General features: G+C 36.6%; 1 protein-coding gene across 1 annotated transcript; it reads right to left on the bottom strand.

The window, feature by feature from the left end:
• Nucleotides 1-833: 833 nt before the first annotated feature.
• Nucleotides 834-13405, bottom strand: LOC140137387 (CDP-diacylglycerol--inositol 3-phosphatidyltransferase-like). Its single transcript, XM_072159025.1, has 7 exons — nt 13259-13405; nt 7730-7939; nt 7303-7440; nt 5676-5832; nt 4116-4179; nt 3017-3098; nt 834-2514 (listed from the first exon to the last, which is right to left on the bottom strand). The coding sequence occupies exons 2-7, from the start codon at nt 7806-7808 to the stop codon at nt 2369-2371; spliced, it is 666 nt and encodes a 221-aa protein (XP_072015126.1). The 5' UTR covers nt 7809-7939; nt 13259-13405; the 3' UTR covers nt 834-2368.
• Between the last annotated feature and the right edge of the window lie 864 nt (nt 13406-14269).

Below are 14269 nucleotides of genomic sequence, written 5' to 3'. Positions count from 1 at the left end.
GTTTTGTATGAAAACACACTACAACAATATTTTTTTCAAAAAATGTTATTGTAAACTATTTTTGCAAACATTTTTACCAAATATTTTGTCAATACTTAAATAACATTATGTTAAAATATTTGAACCCAGTAAACACAGAAATGTTCTTAAAATGTTTTTTCAAAACCTTTTAATAACATTTAAATGTCGGGTTATATAAAGGTCATGAAAACGTTTTTAAAACGTTATTGCAAATATTTTGGGCAAACAATTTTCGCAAAATATTTTTTCAACCCCAAAATAACATTCTGTTCAGAATGTTTTGTATCAAGTTTTCAAGAATGTTTTTGGAATGTTATTAAAACGATTTTATACCCTTTATATAACCCGACATTTAAATGTTTTCTGTAAAACATTTTTTGTTTGCTGAGCAGTAGATTATCAAAGAATGTTTTTTAAGGTAATGAAAACGTTTTATACTCTTAATATACCCTTTATATAACCCAACATTTAAACGTTTTCTGACAACCTTTTTATAACCTTTTGCGAATGATGTCGAAAACGTTTTGTGTTTGCTGGGATGCCATGTTTCCGCGGTATGATATAGACATTTTCCATTGTGAGCAAGTCCCGGGACCAAGTTCATGTAATCCAACAATATTTACTTATTTGACCTCTGATTACCCTTAATGACTTTGAAATTACCCTGTAAAATGATGTCTTTACCAAGTTTCTTGAAAATCTAACAACAATCTTTACTTATTTGACCTCATATAACCCACGATGACCTTGAAATGGCATTATGAAATTTTGTCTTTGAACACTTGCTTTTTGTGAACTTTTATTTGTTTTATTCAATTTTATTCAAATCGTCAACAAAATACAAAATGCACAGAATAGATCAGTAGTTGATAAAGTATGAATTCTATAGTTATTTTCTCACATTAAAAAAAAATTAAAAGGTATTAAAACATGAGGCAGAATCTTTTTTTCGAAGAGTCCATTGCAAGGACGAAAGAGTAAACAGACCGCGTACAACCAAAGACCCCGTGCTTTGTATGCTGTGAGTTATCGCATATTAATGAGGGCCGATTGTTCGATCGTGCCGTGTCTAACAATCACGCCAGCGTTGCGTGCCTTCGCGTATACGCGATAGAGCATTGCATGCTTTCGCGATAGACCGTAACAATACGCGGTAAGTGCGTAGCAGTCTCGCCTGTCGCATTTCATGGAACAATCGGCCCTCATTAGCAGCTATTAGCGGGTGTTGCTGAGACTTTGACTTATTGTACGCGGTCTGTTAATTCTTTCGTCCATGGTCCATTATCTCTTAAAAATTGACCTTTTCGGTAAATCCCATAAGCCTTTGCGAGTACACCTGAGATAGTTTTCACCTATCTTGTGAAGAAATTCGATGGCAATTGGATAGTGTCTTATAAGAATGTCCTAAGAAATTTTAGAGATAGTTTTGTTGCAAATTTGAAAATAGCTTCCCTTCGCGAAAAAAAGAAGACATACATGCAGTCACTTTTCAGTCAGTTTATCCTGAGTTGAATTATTTTATTTACATGTTTCCTCTTTAATGTTTCCAATTATTTATAAATGCAATATACATGAAATATTGACATAGTGTTAAATAGCGCTCCGTTTAATATTCATTTAGAACAAAACTAAATAATTATTTATACGACAATTCTATCATGAGAGCATATTTTTATACGACACATAGACTGTTACCCTTTTTATTAAATCCGTTCTTGTATGTATTAATACCAACATTTGAAAGTACGGTAGAATGCTCATAATCCTGTAGAAAGCACTTATATTTTACGGTAAAATACCTGGCAACTGGGTTGTCAATATTCTACCGTTAAAATTTGAAGTTGTAGTAACTGTTAACCGTAAATTATACGAAATGGCATTTAAACACAATCTGTCAGGACACTACGGATATTTAAAAAACTATTTAAAAAATTGAAAGATGCACTTTACACACACAAAAATTACACAAATACAATCTAACGGTACTAACATGCCTATTATCAGTGAAATAGTATTGAATTTTACGGTAAATAACCGTAAAGTTTACGGGAAAGTGCCGTAAAATAACGGTAATATCTTACAGTGTACACTGGTTTGCTTCAAGTTCGGTACTGACGTCAATACTTTTTCGCAGTTGCACCGCAAGCGTGCCGACAAACCGCCTTTGTATGCGTGCGTCTGCGCGATTAACTTTACGCGCGTGATTCGATACTGTGACCAGCGAAATACGCACGTACGTCACTACCGACCTTGAAGTGAACCAAAGAGTTGTCTTCTATTATCCGTTTCTGCCCACTTCTCTTATATACGTTTCTGCCCACGTTTCTATACGTTTGTCCACTTTTCGTCAGTCAACTTTTTCTATATCAACAGAAACCAAGATATCAACGGCGACGACGAGTTTACCAAATATATTGATCACAGTTCTGATGACTGTACCAAGCAGGCAGGGCCACATAAGAATTTCCCATAGACCAATATTTAGGACAGGAACTGAAAGAAAGACAAGATTTTAAAAAGAACGTGTCAATTTTATACGTATTTCAAGTATAAAGCTGAATTTATACTCCATCGCTGAGCGACGAGCGATTTGTAGAGCAGGCTTTCACAACGAATAAACAAAAAGCACGCTACCTCAATGGCTATCTCGACATTTAAAACGTGCGTTTTGCCGAAAATTCGGATTTCGTCAACACATTATTATAGCGCTCCTGAAGCACAGTGGTTCAGGGTGCTCGATTTAGGGTTAGAGTTATGGTTATGCATTGTGATCCAGGGGCGCTATGTGTGTGTTTGACAGGAGCAGGTCCAGGTTTTTGAATGGGTGGGGGTCAGGTTTTCCGGGTCGCTTTGCTCGCCAAAAGCCCATTCGGGGAAAGCCGAAGGGGTGCCCAACCTGCATGGATCTGGCATTGGTTAACGATCTCTCAATTATACACATATGGATTCAGGTGAGTTTACAACTATGTTAAAATGTGCGTTTATGTTTACTCACCTACTGGTCCGGTAGTGTAGCGAACTAAGTATAACATCAACCAGAATATCCAATCACCCCATATGGTATAATAACCTAAATCCTGAGAATTAATGTCAAGATAAAAACACAGAAACCATTAAATTGATCAGTTAGACTGGACATTCTTTTCAATGGAAGGTCAAACCAGAAAGGTTTGTGCTCCAAAGGGTAATTTGTCCAAAACTTGACGAAAAATGGTCAAAATGGGATAAACTAAAAAGTACAAAAAAGTCTAAAATCATACTACAGGGGGCGTGGGCGGTCAGTTTCTCATGAGAGGGGAAAGAGGGGGCAAGACTTCTCACCGAAGGAGACAGCTTCCCCTTGCCCCCTGGCGGATGATGTACCCCACTGTTCAAAGGATATTTAGTCTGAAGGGTCCTTTTTCCGAAAATTGTTATTCCGAACGATCATTTCTCCAAAAGTTCTCCGAAAGATTTTTATTACGACAGTGCATTCGTCCAAAAAAACGAAATAAGGGTCATACTCCGAAGTGGCATCAGTCCGAAAATGGTATACTGACCCAATTTGACATATAAATCATAAATTATAAATGTCAAATTTATTCACTTCCGAAATTAAGTTGTTGTCTCTTTGATATGGTCGATAACCTCCGAAACACGCTTCGCCCAGTTTCCGTCCACCTTTTCTGCCTGGCATAACTCTGACGGCCTCTCTTTTTCAATGGTGTCCTATTGTTGTTACACCATTTTCGTACCTATTTATCAGTTCTTCCTTGAAGTTTGCCAATTTCCCTATTAGTTTTAACCCCCTTTCTCAATTTCTAAGTTATTATTGTTTTTCTTGGGCGCCATCTTTAAATGTCATAGGTTTGCAGACCTTTAAATCCGTCAAAACATACAAAATTAGCCCTATAAATCTAGAACAAAGGCCGACATTTTTTTCGCTGCAACGAGCCTTAAGGCATATTGCAGCTAGTAGCCCAAAGGCAAATAAACAGAGGGGGTACCTCAGCTGGGGTACTTCCATATTGGTGCTACGCTCCAGGGGAAGCCGGAATATAGGCGGAACGGACTATAAAATCAATATAGCATGGAGTTTGCGAGATTATACTTACGCCTTCATACACGTGCAGTAACCAATTCGATGTCTTTTTCATGTCGGCGTCCGTTAAGTCACAACTATTGACAAAATATGGGAAGAAACAAAAATGATAACGGTACAGATTCTTTCTTGATAACTTCCAAGTCAGCAGTTTCAGGATGGCACCGCCAATGATCTAGCGAGCAAAAAATATCATTAAGACATTCTCTAATTGTTAATCTCAAGGCAAGTTGGAGGTGAGAATGACCTCGCGGTGTTGGCATTCAACTATTAAGCTGACACACAAGAGAACTGGTATTATGTGTTCTATAACGGAGATCTCAAGGGTTGATATATTAAAGACGTGATATTTCCGCCCATGTGCATCCTTTTTCTTGGGGAGGGAACATGTCCAAAATGTTATGACATATTCAAGACTACAGAAATAAATCAAATACTGGAACTTACGTTTCGTTAACACGACGTTTCGTCCGAAACCATCGGACATCATCAGGTGACTGAATTAGGTCGATTGGTCACGAGAGAGACGGCGATCAATTCTCTTCAGTGCCTGGTCCCACGCGCGCGAGAGTTGAAAGCGTAGTCCTCCTGTTCTGTTCAGCGACGGTCTTTCGACTCTCTCCCAAACGGCTTCTCTTACGGCGTATCTCACGTGACCAATCGACCTAATTCAGTCACCTGATGATGTCCGATGGTTTCGGACGAAACGTCGTGTTAACGAAACGTAAGTTCCATTTTTTTCCCATTATTTCTGTACTCTTGATTTACCTACTGGATGAATAATCTACACCAAGATGTTATGACATATTTATCACAAACTACAATGGAAATATAAATACGATTATTGGCTTCCTTGACTCCTATAATATAAGATCAATGTATTAATATTAGAAGTACAATGCAGATTGTTTGTTGCCGTCTCACTTGCCATAAGCAAAAACAAAATTATCATTACTCAATAATCAAGTCCTGCTGCGGGTGAGATTTTCGTTTCATCCACGATCCATCAAATCCCTGTGACATCTTACCAAACAAACCTCATCCAGTGAAATCTCTATGATGATCAATCCCGCCCGACCCCCGGCCCGACTCACATTCGGTTGTGTAAGTTGTAACTCATGGTTACTTATCTCCGGGAGAGACGCAAATCCAAACTTTTGTTTTACAAAGAATCCAAATGCTTGCATAATTGCCGTTGATATTGCCGGCGGTTTGATATTGCCGGCGGTTTTATACCGCATGACGTCATTTTCAAGTCTTGCGTCTCCCGAAGATGATTTACACAACCAGTTTGTGGACTGTGCGATCTGTTACAGAAGGCCCACAACCGGGACTATATTAATACCAGACCTGACGATGACCGAGTTTGACAGATCCGAAGGCAGGCCAGCCTTGAGTCTCAACAATTCGGTCCCGCGCCGGTCCGCCCCGACGCGACGCGTCGACGGTCCTGGCTCAGTCCGCAACCGAATTGTCCCTATATTTTTTTAAAATTACAAATACAATGAAAGGGGCAGCATCCGATGTCACCAACCTTCCTCAGGACTTGCCTCTTCTCAGTGCAAAACTTTACCTTTGTCTATAAATCCAAGTTGAAAACACGTTAATAACCGTGTGGCATAGGAGAATGAAGGCATAATCAGGATAAATCATACACAGAAGGGTTTTGATACCCAATTCGTTAACGGTGAAATCCAAAATGACGTCCAATAACTCGCCAAATTTAGATCCTATACAATATAAAATAATATCAATAAAAAAAGAAAGAATACGTTAGTCATGTTAGTGCATTTTACATTTTTGGCTCTGCGTTTGCGTTGTATCGGAGCGTTTATTTTCCTGTCATCTGACTGGTTCATGCGACCACTGTTTTCAAAATGAGCCTGTTAGGTTAGTCGCCAGTCGGACACAAGATGATCTGCAGGTAGGTACGTAAAGTCGTGTAAATTTGCCCTACATGCTCCTGTACTCCGACTGTTGTCGACAAGTCTGTTGGTAACAATATTGTCGACAAAACAGTTTTCTGATTGTCAACTGTCAACTGATTGTCGACTAAAAAACTAGTTAGAGATCAGATTATCTTTCCATTAAAATCACGATAATTATTCTGATGCTGTGTATGGGGTATGGAAATATTTTGATGTCAATAAACGACGCTTAACGTGGTCTCTGAACTTAATATTTTGACTTAATTAATGTATTGCTTTGTCGACAACTTGTCGACGTCGGATCCTGAGATTTCAGGATTGGCGATAATAAAAAAGATTACTCGGCAACAGCTCTGTTCTGTAAACGCCCACAGTGATACATGCCCTCCAAATTCTAGGCAATTATGTGAAGCTAGTTATCATGGTTATGATTCTTCAATAATGTATATTTTACTTAATATAGTTCATTAGTTAGAGTGTATACTCTAATTAGTGTTGGTAAATTAGCCCGTGTTTAAACAACTTTATTATTTTGTCTCTGGAAATCAAACAAATCAGTGTCGCAAGCAAGAAGTTAGTAGCTGGAATCCTCATCACACCAAGCCACTCTCCCTGAAGATATTAATGAAGTAAAGATCGTGAGAATAAAGAGGGCCCACAATGAAACCCTGGGGTACTCCAATGAGATGAGAGTTGGTTGGCAATTGTAGGAGGTAAAACTATATATTAAGGGTCGGCATCTTCGGGAACCAATGTACCAATTTGATGAGCTCAATTAACATGATTAATTATATAAGTTGTGCGTGAAAGAATGGAACAACAAAATGGGTGGGATATGGGATCCATGCAGTGATTCGCATTCTAGTCGGATTCGGACCCAACCCACCAGGTTCATCGGTGTACCAGTACCAGTCAAACTTTCCGTAAGCCGGAGATGGTATTACTTGCAAAGTCGTCCTGCTGACCTTCTTTAACATTTCTAGCTTTACGTGCATAAAAACAAGATGCAATTTTATGATATAAAGGCTAAAATTAGATAAATTTAGACTGGGCTTAAAAGGAAGATACATCACGAACTGTGCCCAATTTTGTTCCGGTAAAGTTCGAGCCAGGGAGAAACGTGCCCCGTACAAGGGTCAGTACGCCACTGAAGACGAGTCAGGTATTCCAATTCTAAACATTTCTGGAAACACCTGTGTAGCATTTGTGACTGATATTTTAAAATTCTTTTATCGATTAATGTTAGTGCCACAATTTTAGTTCATAACTTACGTTGTTTGAACTTCCGTGCTATCTTGCCGTCCACCTCATCTAACACACAGTTGGTCAAATACATAGCGGCTCCAAAAACATAGTCGTGATCAAGAGCTCGGTATATTCCCCACATAAATAAAACAGCGCGGACGTAGCCTAAAATATAACAAACAGTAAATAATTATATCCAATAAGCTCCAGGCGGTGGGGCACTCGTCAATTTCAGAAATGTTACTGGCGGGGCCACGGGCATATTGTGAATGTCCCCTCAACTTAAAAAAATGGAAAAATTCAGATTCCCTCTTTAAACACTATACCGGATCACCACCAATTAGCGATTATCTACAATTTGCTGAGAATTCTTTTAAAGGGCTACATATTTTTATAATGTAAAATCACATTAAATTCCAAGTTCATTAAAGGGTATATAATAAGCTATACTTACATATTATGTTTGGAGCATTCAACAGAACATCTATTTTGCGTTTTCCTCCATAGTCCATGTAGTCTCTGACGATGGCCATTTTGTCTCCCAAACCAGACTGAAAAAGTCCGCTTTGAAATGATTCTTTTATGTTTTGGGTCTGAGATCCTGTCTGAGATGTACTGTACTCTATATGACTCTATATATAGTTATATATAGTCTGACGTCTTGCTATAAAAAGATGAAATGAAAAGAGTGAGCTTTTAATAGATTGAGGGTTTTTGTGAGTACATGTATATGTGACCAGCTCCAACAAAACCCGAAACAGTTTTAAGATATCCTATATAAAGATGACATTCCCATTAAAAAACTCAAATTTTGGAATTCTTAATTTCATGATATTTGACCTTTGGACTGAGTGGACTTTCAAATCCTTGTAATTACTTATTATTTAATCAATAATTGACAGTTTAACTATGATAATCCCTATTCAATCCTGTGTAAGGCAGGAAACTAATTAGCGCATTACTCAGACTAGCAATTTTGCATAATATCAAGGTAACATAGACAAAATTATCCATATCTTGAAAAGTATTGATGCTATGTGTATAATTTTGGTATCATTTTAAAGCTTATTGTCCCGTGCTTACATTTTTATTCAAATCATGAAATGTCAAAAATGCGACTTATTCCTGGTTTTGTCACATAGAAATGAGAGCAGGTTTTAGCAGATTTTATGAGGAGATCGGGTTGCTGTATGTTCTCTAACATGTCTAACAGTCTTGTATTCACTATTTATAAATAGCTATTTATATATCACCATGGGGTACATGGGCGCAGCCATTACACAACATTGTATCACCAAAGAGTATCTAGATAAGCATTCACTCCATACACATGAATAGGAAAACAAGATGTCGGTATTCATGAATTTTCACAAAAATGATATGGGCCAAATATCTGAAGATTGGGGGATTCTGTAACTTACATATGTTATGAGAAACTGATTTTAGAGAAAAGTTACCGAAAGCGTTTTAAAATTTACCGAGCGCCATTCATTTTATAATGGTTTTTATTCGGTAAAACACACCAAATTTTGAGCGACTAGTTGCTGAAGTCAACCGACTTACCATTGAAAAGTACAGGAAGACCACCCACTGTGCTAGAGGTCAACTACCCAGACATACTGGCGCCCAGCCAAAATGGCAACCTCCATTTCTCTCTATCAAGAATTTATATATTGCTATTTATAAATAGTGATACTGTCTAATGTGTTCTAATAGTCTATGTGTCTTTTGAGAGAGGTACCTGTGAACCAGTCATTTTGCATAGGCATTATTGATACAGCAATAACGAAGGAGAAATTGAGTACACGAAAGTGCTCTTCCTCCCCAATGAATTAATATTCTTCTTTTGACTTGCTGGAGTCTGTTTTATGAAACAACACATCTGTCAATAGAGTATATGGTGCAGGAAAAAACTGTTTCCTTGAGAAAGTGAGTGATTGGTGAAAGAAGCAGTGCTGTTTTGGCAATTGTTATCTGTGCGAGGATTTTATACACAAAGGGTATATAAATTCAAGTATACTGGACTTCGCTGAACACTGATTTTTGCAGGACAAGTTTGGATCAGGATATACATCAGTACAGTAGTCCGGAGCATTGAGTACAACTTTGTAATCAACAAGAAGAAGATTGCCGGATGAGGCCACAAAAAAAAAAACAAGTTTGTTTCCTATAGCGCGCATTAGAATTTTTTTGTCACTTACATAGAAAAAAACAAAAAAACGGAAAAAAACACTACTGGAGTAAACATTTACACGTCACACAACAAACGAGCGTAGTGAAAAACTACTGGAGAAAACATCAAACATTTTTTAATACCTTTTTAAATCTGCAGGTTGAATGGAGATCATAAATATGTGTGTGTGTCGGAGAGACCCTCTGTAAATTCCCATTCCAATTTGCAGCAAAAAGGTTTTTTTTTTTCATTTGAAGAATGAAGACATGGATTATAAAAAAATTAAAAATTAAAAACCGCATTTCGCATTTGACTTTTTTGACCTGCTACAGGAAACAAACATTTTTGGGGGGACCGAGTAGTAATTATTAAGTGTGACTTTAAAAAGTATATACAATCCTGTTTGTGTACGTGCAAAATCATTGTCAATCAAACTATACTTTTTCATTCAAGATTCAGATTTTGTTAACGTAATCAAACAGTGTATTATTGTTGTGCATTCCTATGCGAACTGGGAAAATATTATGCATACTCGGGCTAAGGTAAAGTTGCGCCCTGAATCGAAATACAAAGACAACATTTACAAACATTTGCGATTTAACATTAATTGGTCCAGTTTGACCTGAATTAACCTTACATATTTGGCCCAAAATGCGAAAATTTCTCGCGTCTCTCGCACACCATGAATTAACTTCTATACAAAGGTGTATCGAAGCTGAGTGTCGATACCGATACATTTGACTGCCATGTATTGTAGGTGTAATGAATAGCTATGAATCACCGTTTATAATCAATATGCCCAGGGATTGCCTGGTATGCCTTTGTATATTAATTTTTGCCTCATATCATGATATTGGCCTTATATAATGGCTAAAATATCACTCATTTTGGAGTAGGGGGGTGATCTCTGAACCACTTTGTGAGATATTATTTCAAAACTTGTGGAAATAGTTGTAGTGGCATTGTATTAGTGGGAAAATGCCTTTTGTTTCATCCGATTCGGTTATTTTACCCCCTGGACATGGGGTCTGAAGATATTGATTTTTTTTGCATGTTTCGGTATATGACTATAAGGCCAATTACAACCAGGTTAACCATTATTCTTTCCATGTTATTCTTTTAACATCACTTATTATTAAATATTTTACAAATTGGTATCAATGTATATCGGAGAGTATTTTCATTCTTTTGATATTTAAAAAAAAATCCAACACCCATTTGACGTCTCAATGACGTCATAACATAGATGTCTTTTTTGTGGGTAACACGCATGGAAGGTGGCACGCAATGCTTTTTGTTTTTTCAGCCACACGGTATAATAAGGAATTTACACTTAATTTGGGTGTACTGTATCTTGGATCAAGTCTCTACCTTGAAAAAGTTGCCCACATTGATATAACTTTATAAATGTAAATATTATAATTAGGTCTTTATGCCCCATATTTGAAGTAAACAATTTTTATTGCAATGATTTCGAGACCATGAACCCAAACTGGGTGATATACTGTGACGACATTGGGCTACAAGTATACAAGTTCCCAAGTTGGCAATAGAGATCTACTTGCATATTCATGACTTTCTTGTGATGGCCATCAAGATGTGGCTATTTCAAAAACAGGGTTGAGGTTGTTTATTCTGCTTGAAGAATTTAGGCAGATATGAAATGTCTAATTACCAGTATTCCAGAGACTTAGAAATATTAATGTAAAATGAGTGTGGTGATTCATCTGTGGTGTTGTCTTTTTTAAAGACAGTTCTTGTTTTTAACTGATTACAAAGGATAATTACACCAATGTAATTTCAAGAATATGATCAGTCCCACCTCCACCCCAGCAGGCTGCTGGACATGATAGAGGGGGGGTAACTCTGTGTTCTGGTCAGGTAACCTCTCACATTAAAAAAAGGACAATGTCAAATGTCTCTGCAAGTCTCACATAGTGTATTGAATTATCTGGATTAAATTAATTTCCTCGGTGTTGGATAGGGTATAAAATTAAAAGGACCGTTAGAGTGGTATGTTTGATGTTCAATCGTGATCAAAACTGAACAAAAAGGTCAGTAAAATGGCTTAAAATAATTGAAAAAAGGTTAAATCACCAGGGTAAAATTGCCCATCACGGGTCTCAGATTAACAATTTTACAGATCTTCATGGTCTCTTTTCTTGGATTTGTTTCCAACCTCATGCATGGCCACCTTCGGAACCGGCGTAAAGTGGGTGGTTACCCACGCTGATGTACAAGTTATCTCCACCCCCTGAACGTTTTTTGTTTACATCCCACTACCTATGATTCCCTACAGTGATTTTCTTCATTTAGGAAGTGTTTTTAAAATAATACTGTTGTGGAAGGGGTTCGATCCAAGATGTTTTGAACCTTAAAAAGGTGGCCGCATTAGCTAAACTATAATAAGGGACCGTTCACAAACACTTGTAACAGGGGGGCCTGATACAAAAAAGGGGCCTTGAATTTTTTTATCCCTCTGAAGGGGGGCCTTTAAAAATATCACCTTAATTTTCTCATAGAACATGAGTTGACACTATTTTCTCTGGGGTTGACGTTAATTTTTCATGGCCAAAAAGGGGGACCCTGAAAATAATGTTAGGTCCGAAAGGGGGCCCTGAAAAAAATATGTGAATTTTTCTTCGGTCCCTTAAGGGAAGGGGTATGAACGTTTGGACAGTATTCATTGTGAGACATTAGAGCACATCAGACATATCGAATTGCATTCTGAATACGAAGAATGTCCTTCTGATATCAAATAATTTTGATTTTTTGAAATTCGCAATGTAATACACATTTTATGGCCAATCATTAAAAATTGATATTTTTGATATTTAACAGTACTTGAAGTAAACTTTATAAATCTGAGGATTTATACTTAAAGTGTATGCAGGTGGGATGAAAAGCCGACGATCAATTGAAAATTTTGGGGAAAAAAACCCATATCTTTAATATAAAAGGTCAAAATTTTCAATTGATTGTCGGCTTTTCCTCCCAGCTACATACACTTTAAGCATATATCATTAGATTTATAAAATTTATTTCGAGGACTGTTATATATCAAAAATTTGAAAAATATCAAATTTTAATAATTTGTCATAAAATTTGTATTATATCGTGAATTTCAAATTATGAAAATTATTTGATATCAGAAAGACATGCTTCGTATTCAGAATGCAATTCGATAGGTCTGAGGTGCTCTCATGTCCCACAAAATATACTGTCGAAACGCAATAAACGCTCATTCTAGATCCCTTAAGAGATTAAAATTCATAATCCAAGTAACCCCTATCATAAAAACATCTCTGGACACTCCCTTATACCAACAGTAAGTAAGTTTTGTTCAATTTCTTTTTATAAATGCTGTGCCGATTCTTGTTATTCATTAGTCTGAGAGCACTGAAAACAATAATCATAAGTTCACATTATTAATAGGGAGGGCTTCCAAACTCATCCGCCAGTTGCTAGTTCCGCCCGGTTCGACCCTGTTAGGGCCGGTTTCTATTGTTCTAACAATATGGAATGCGGTTCAACCGCCACTAACTGCCGGTCAACCGGCAGTTGCGTTTTGAAGCCACCCATAAACTATTATCAGCTAACTACGCTATGCATTACAATGCACTAAAATGGGCAAAAACGGGAAAACGTAAAAAGCCATGTCCAGGGGGTAAAATGCCCAAATTGAACGAAATAAAGGTCATTTTCCCACTCACACAATGTCACTACAATGATTTCCACAAGTATTTAAAAACTTTGGTCAGAGATCACCCCCCTATTTGGAGATTAAAGATGAATAAATAAAATTGTTACCTGCTTTTCGATACACAAACACTTGTAGCAACTACAATATTCCTATTTTCTTGTATGTCTGCCAATGCCGTGCACACTATACTATTTACGGAATAGCATAATGATATTGATTGGAGTCAAAAGAATGCCTCATCATCACTCACACTCGTAAACCCAGTACAAAAGATAGCCATTCATTATGTATTAAATTCAAGGCCAAGTTCAAATTAAAACTGGTGAACTGTATCGTTGTTTTACATGGATTGTGTTTTATGAAACGTGGAATTACGAAATAGATACTACTCAATGAGTAAAACCCATTGACCAGGCATACTCAATAAAACTTAAGGGATCTGGAATGAGCGTTTTGAGCGTTTCGACAGTATTTGTTGTGGGATATGAGAGCACATCAGCCATATCGAATTGCATTCTGAATACGAAGAATGTCTTTCTGATATCAAATAATTTTCATTTTTGAAATTCACGATATAATACAAATTTTATGACAAATTATTAAAATTTGATATTTTCACATTTTTATATATATAGTCCTCGAAGTAAATTTTATAAATCTAATGATAATATTCTTAAAGTGTATGTAGCTGTGAGGAAAAGCCGACGATCAATTGAAAATTTTGACCTTTCATATTGAAGATATGGATTTTTTTCCCAAAAAGACCTATTTTTTTTGTGTTTTGGGAAAAAATTCATATCTTCAATACGAAAAGTTTTCATCTTTTCGGCTTTTCATCCCACCTACATACACTTTAAGTATAAATCATCAGATTTATAAACTTTACTTCGAGTACTGTTAAATATCAAAATATCAATTTTTTATCATTTGCAATAAAATGTGTATTACATTGCGAATTTCAAAAAATCAAAATTATTTGATATCAGAAAGACATTCTTCGTATTCAGAATGCAATTCGATATGTCTGATGTGCTCTAATGTCCCACAATAAACGTTCATAGCCCAGCCCTTAAATTTAAAAAAAAATGAAATAAAATAAAAGTTTAGCAACGCAGTAA

The sequence above is a fragment of the Amphiura filiformis genome, chromosome 17 (assembly GCF_039555335.1).
Source record: "Amphiura filiformis chromosome 17, Afil_fr2py, whole genome shotgun sequence".
NCBI classification, from domain to species: domain Eukaryota; kingdom Metazoa; phylum Echinodermata; class Ophiuroidea; order Amphilepidida; family Amphiuridae; genus Amphiura; species Amphiura filiformis.
The sequence above is the reverse complement of the archived record's forward strand: the minus strand, read 5'-3'. Positions and strand labels throughout refer to the sequence as shown.

Excerpts from the sequence above, each read along its gene's own strand:
- LOC140137387 (XM_072159025.1), bottom strand. The coding sequence starts at position 7,808 with ATGGCCATCGTCAGAGACTACATGGACTATGGAGGAAAACGCAAAATA. Across the intron at positions 5,833-7,302 it reads AGCACGGAAGTTCAAACAAC|GATCTAAATTTGGCGAGTTA; the intron begins GTAAGTTATGAA and ends TATATTGTATAG. Across the intron at positions 3,099-4,115 it reads TACTGCACGTGTATGAAGGC|GATTTAGGTTATTATACCAT; the intron begins GTAAGTATAATC and ends ATTAATTCTCAG.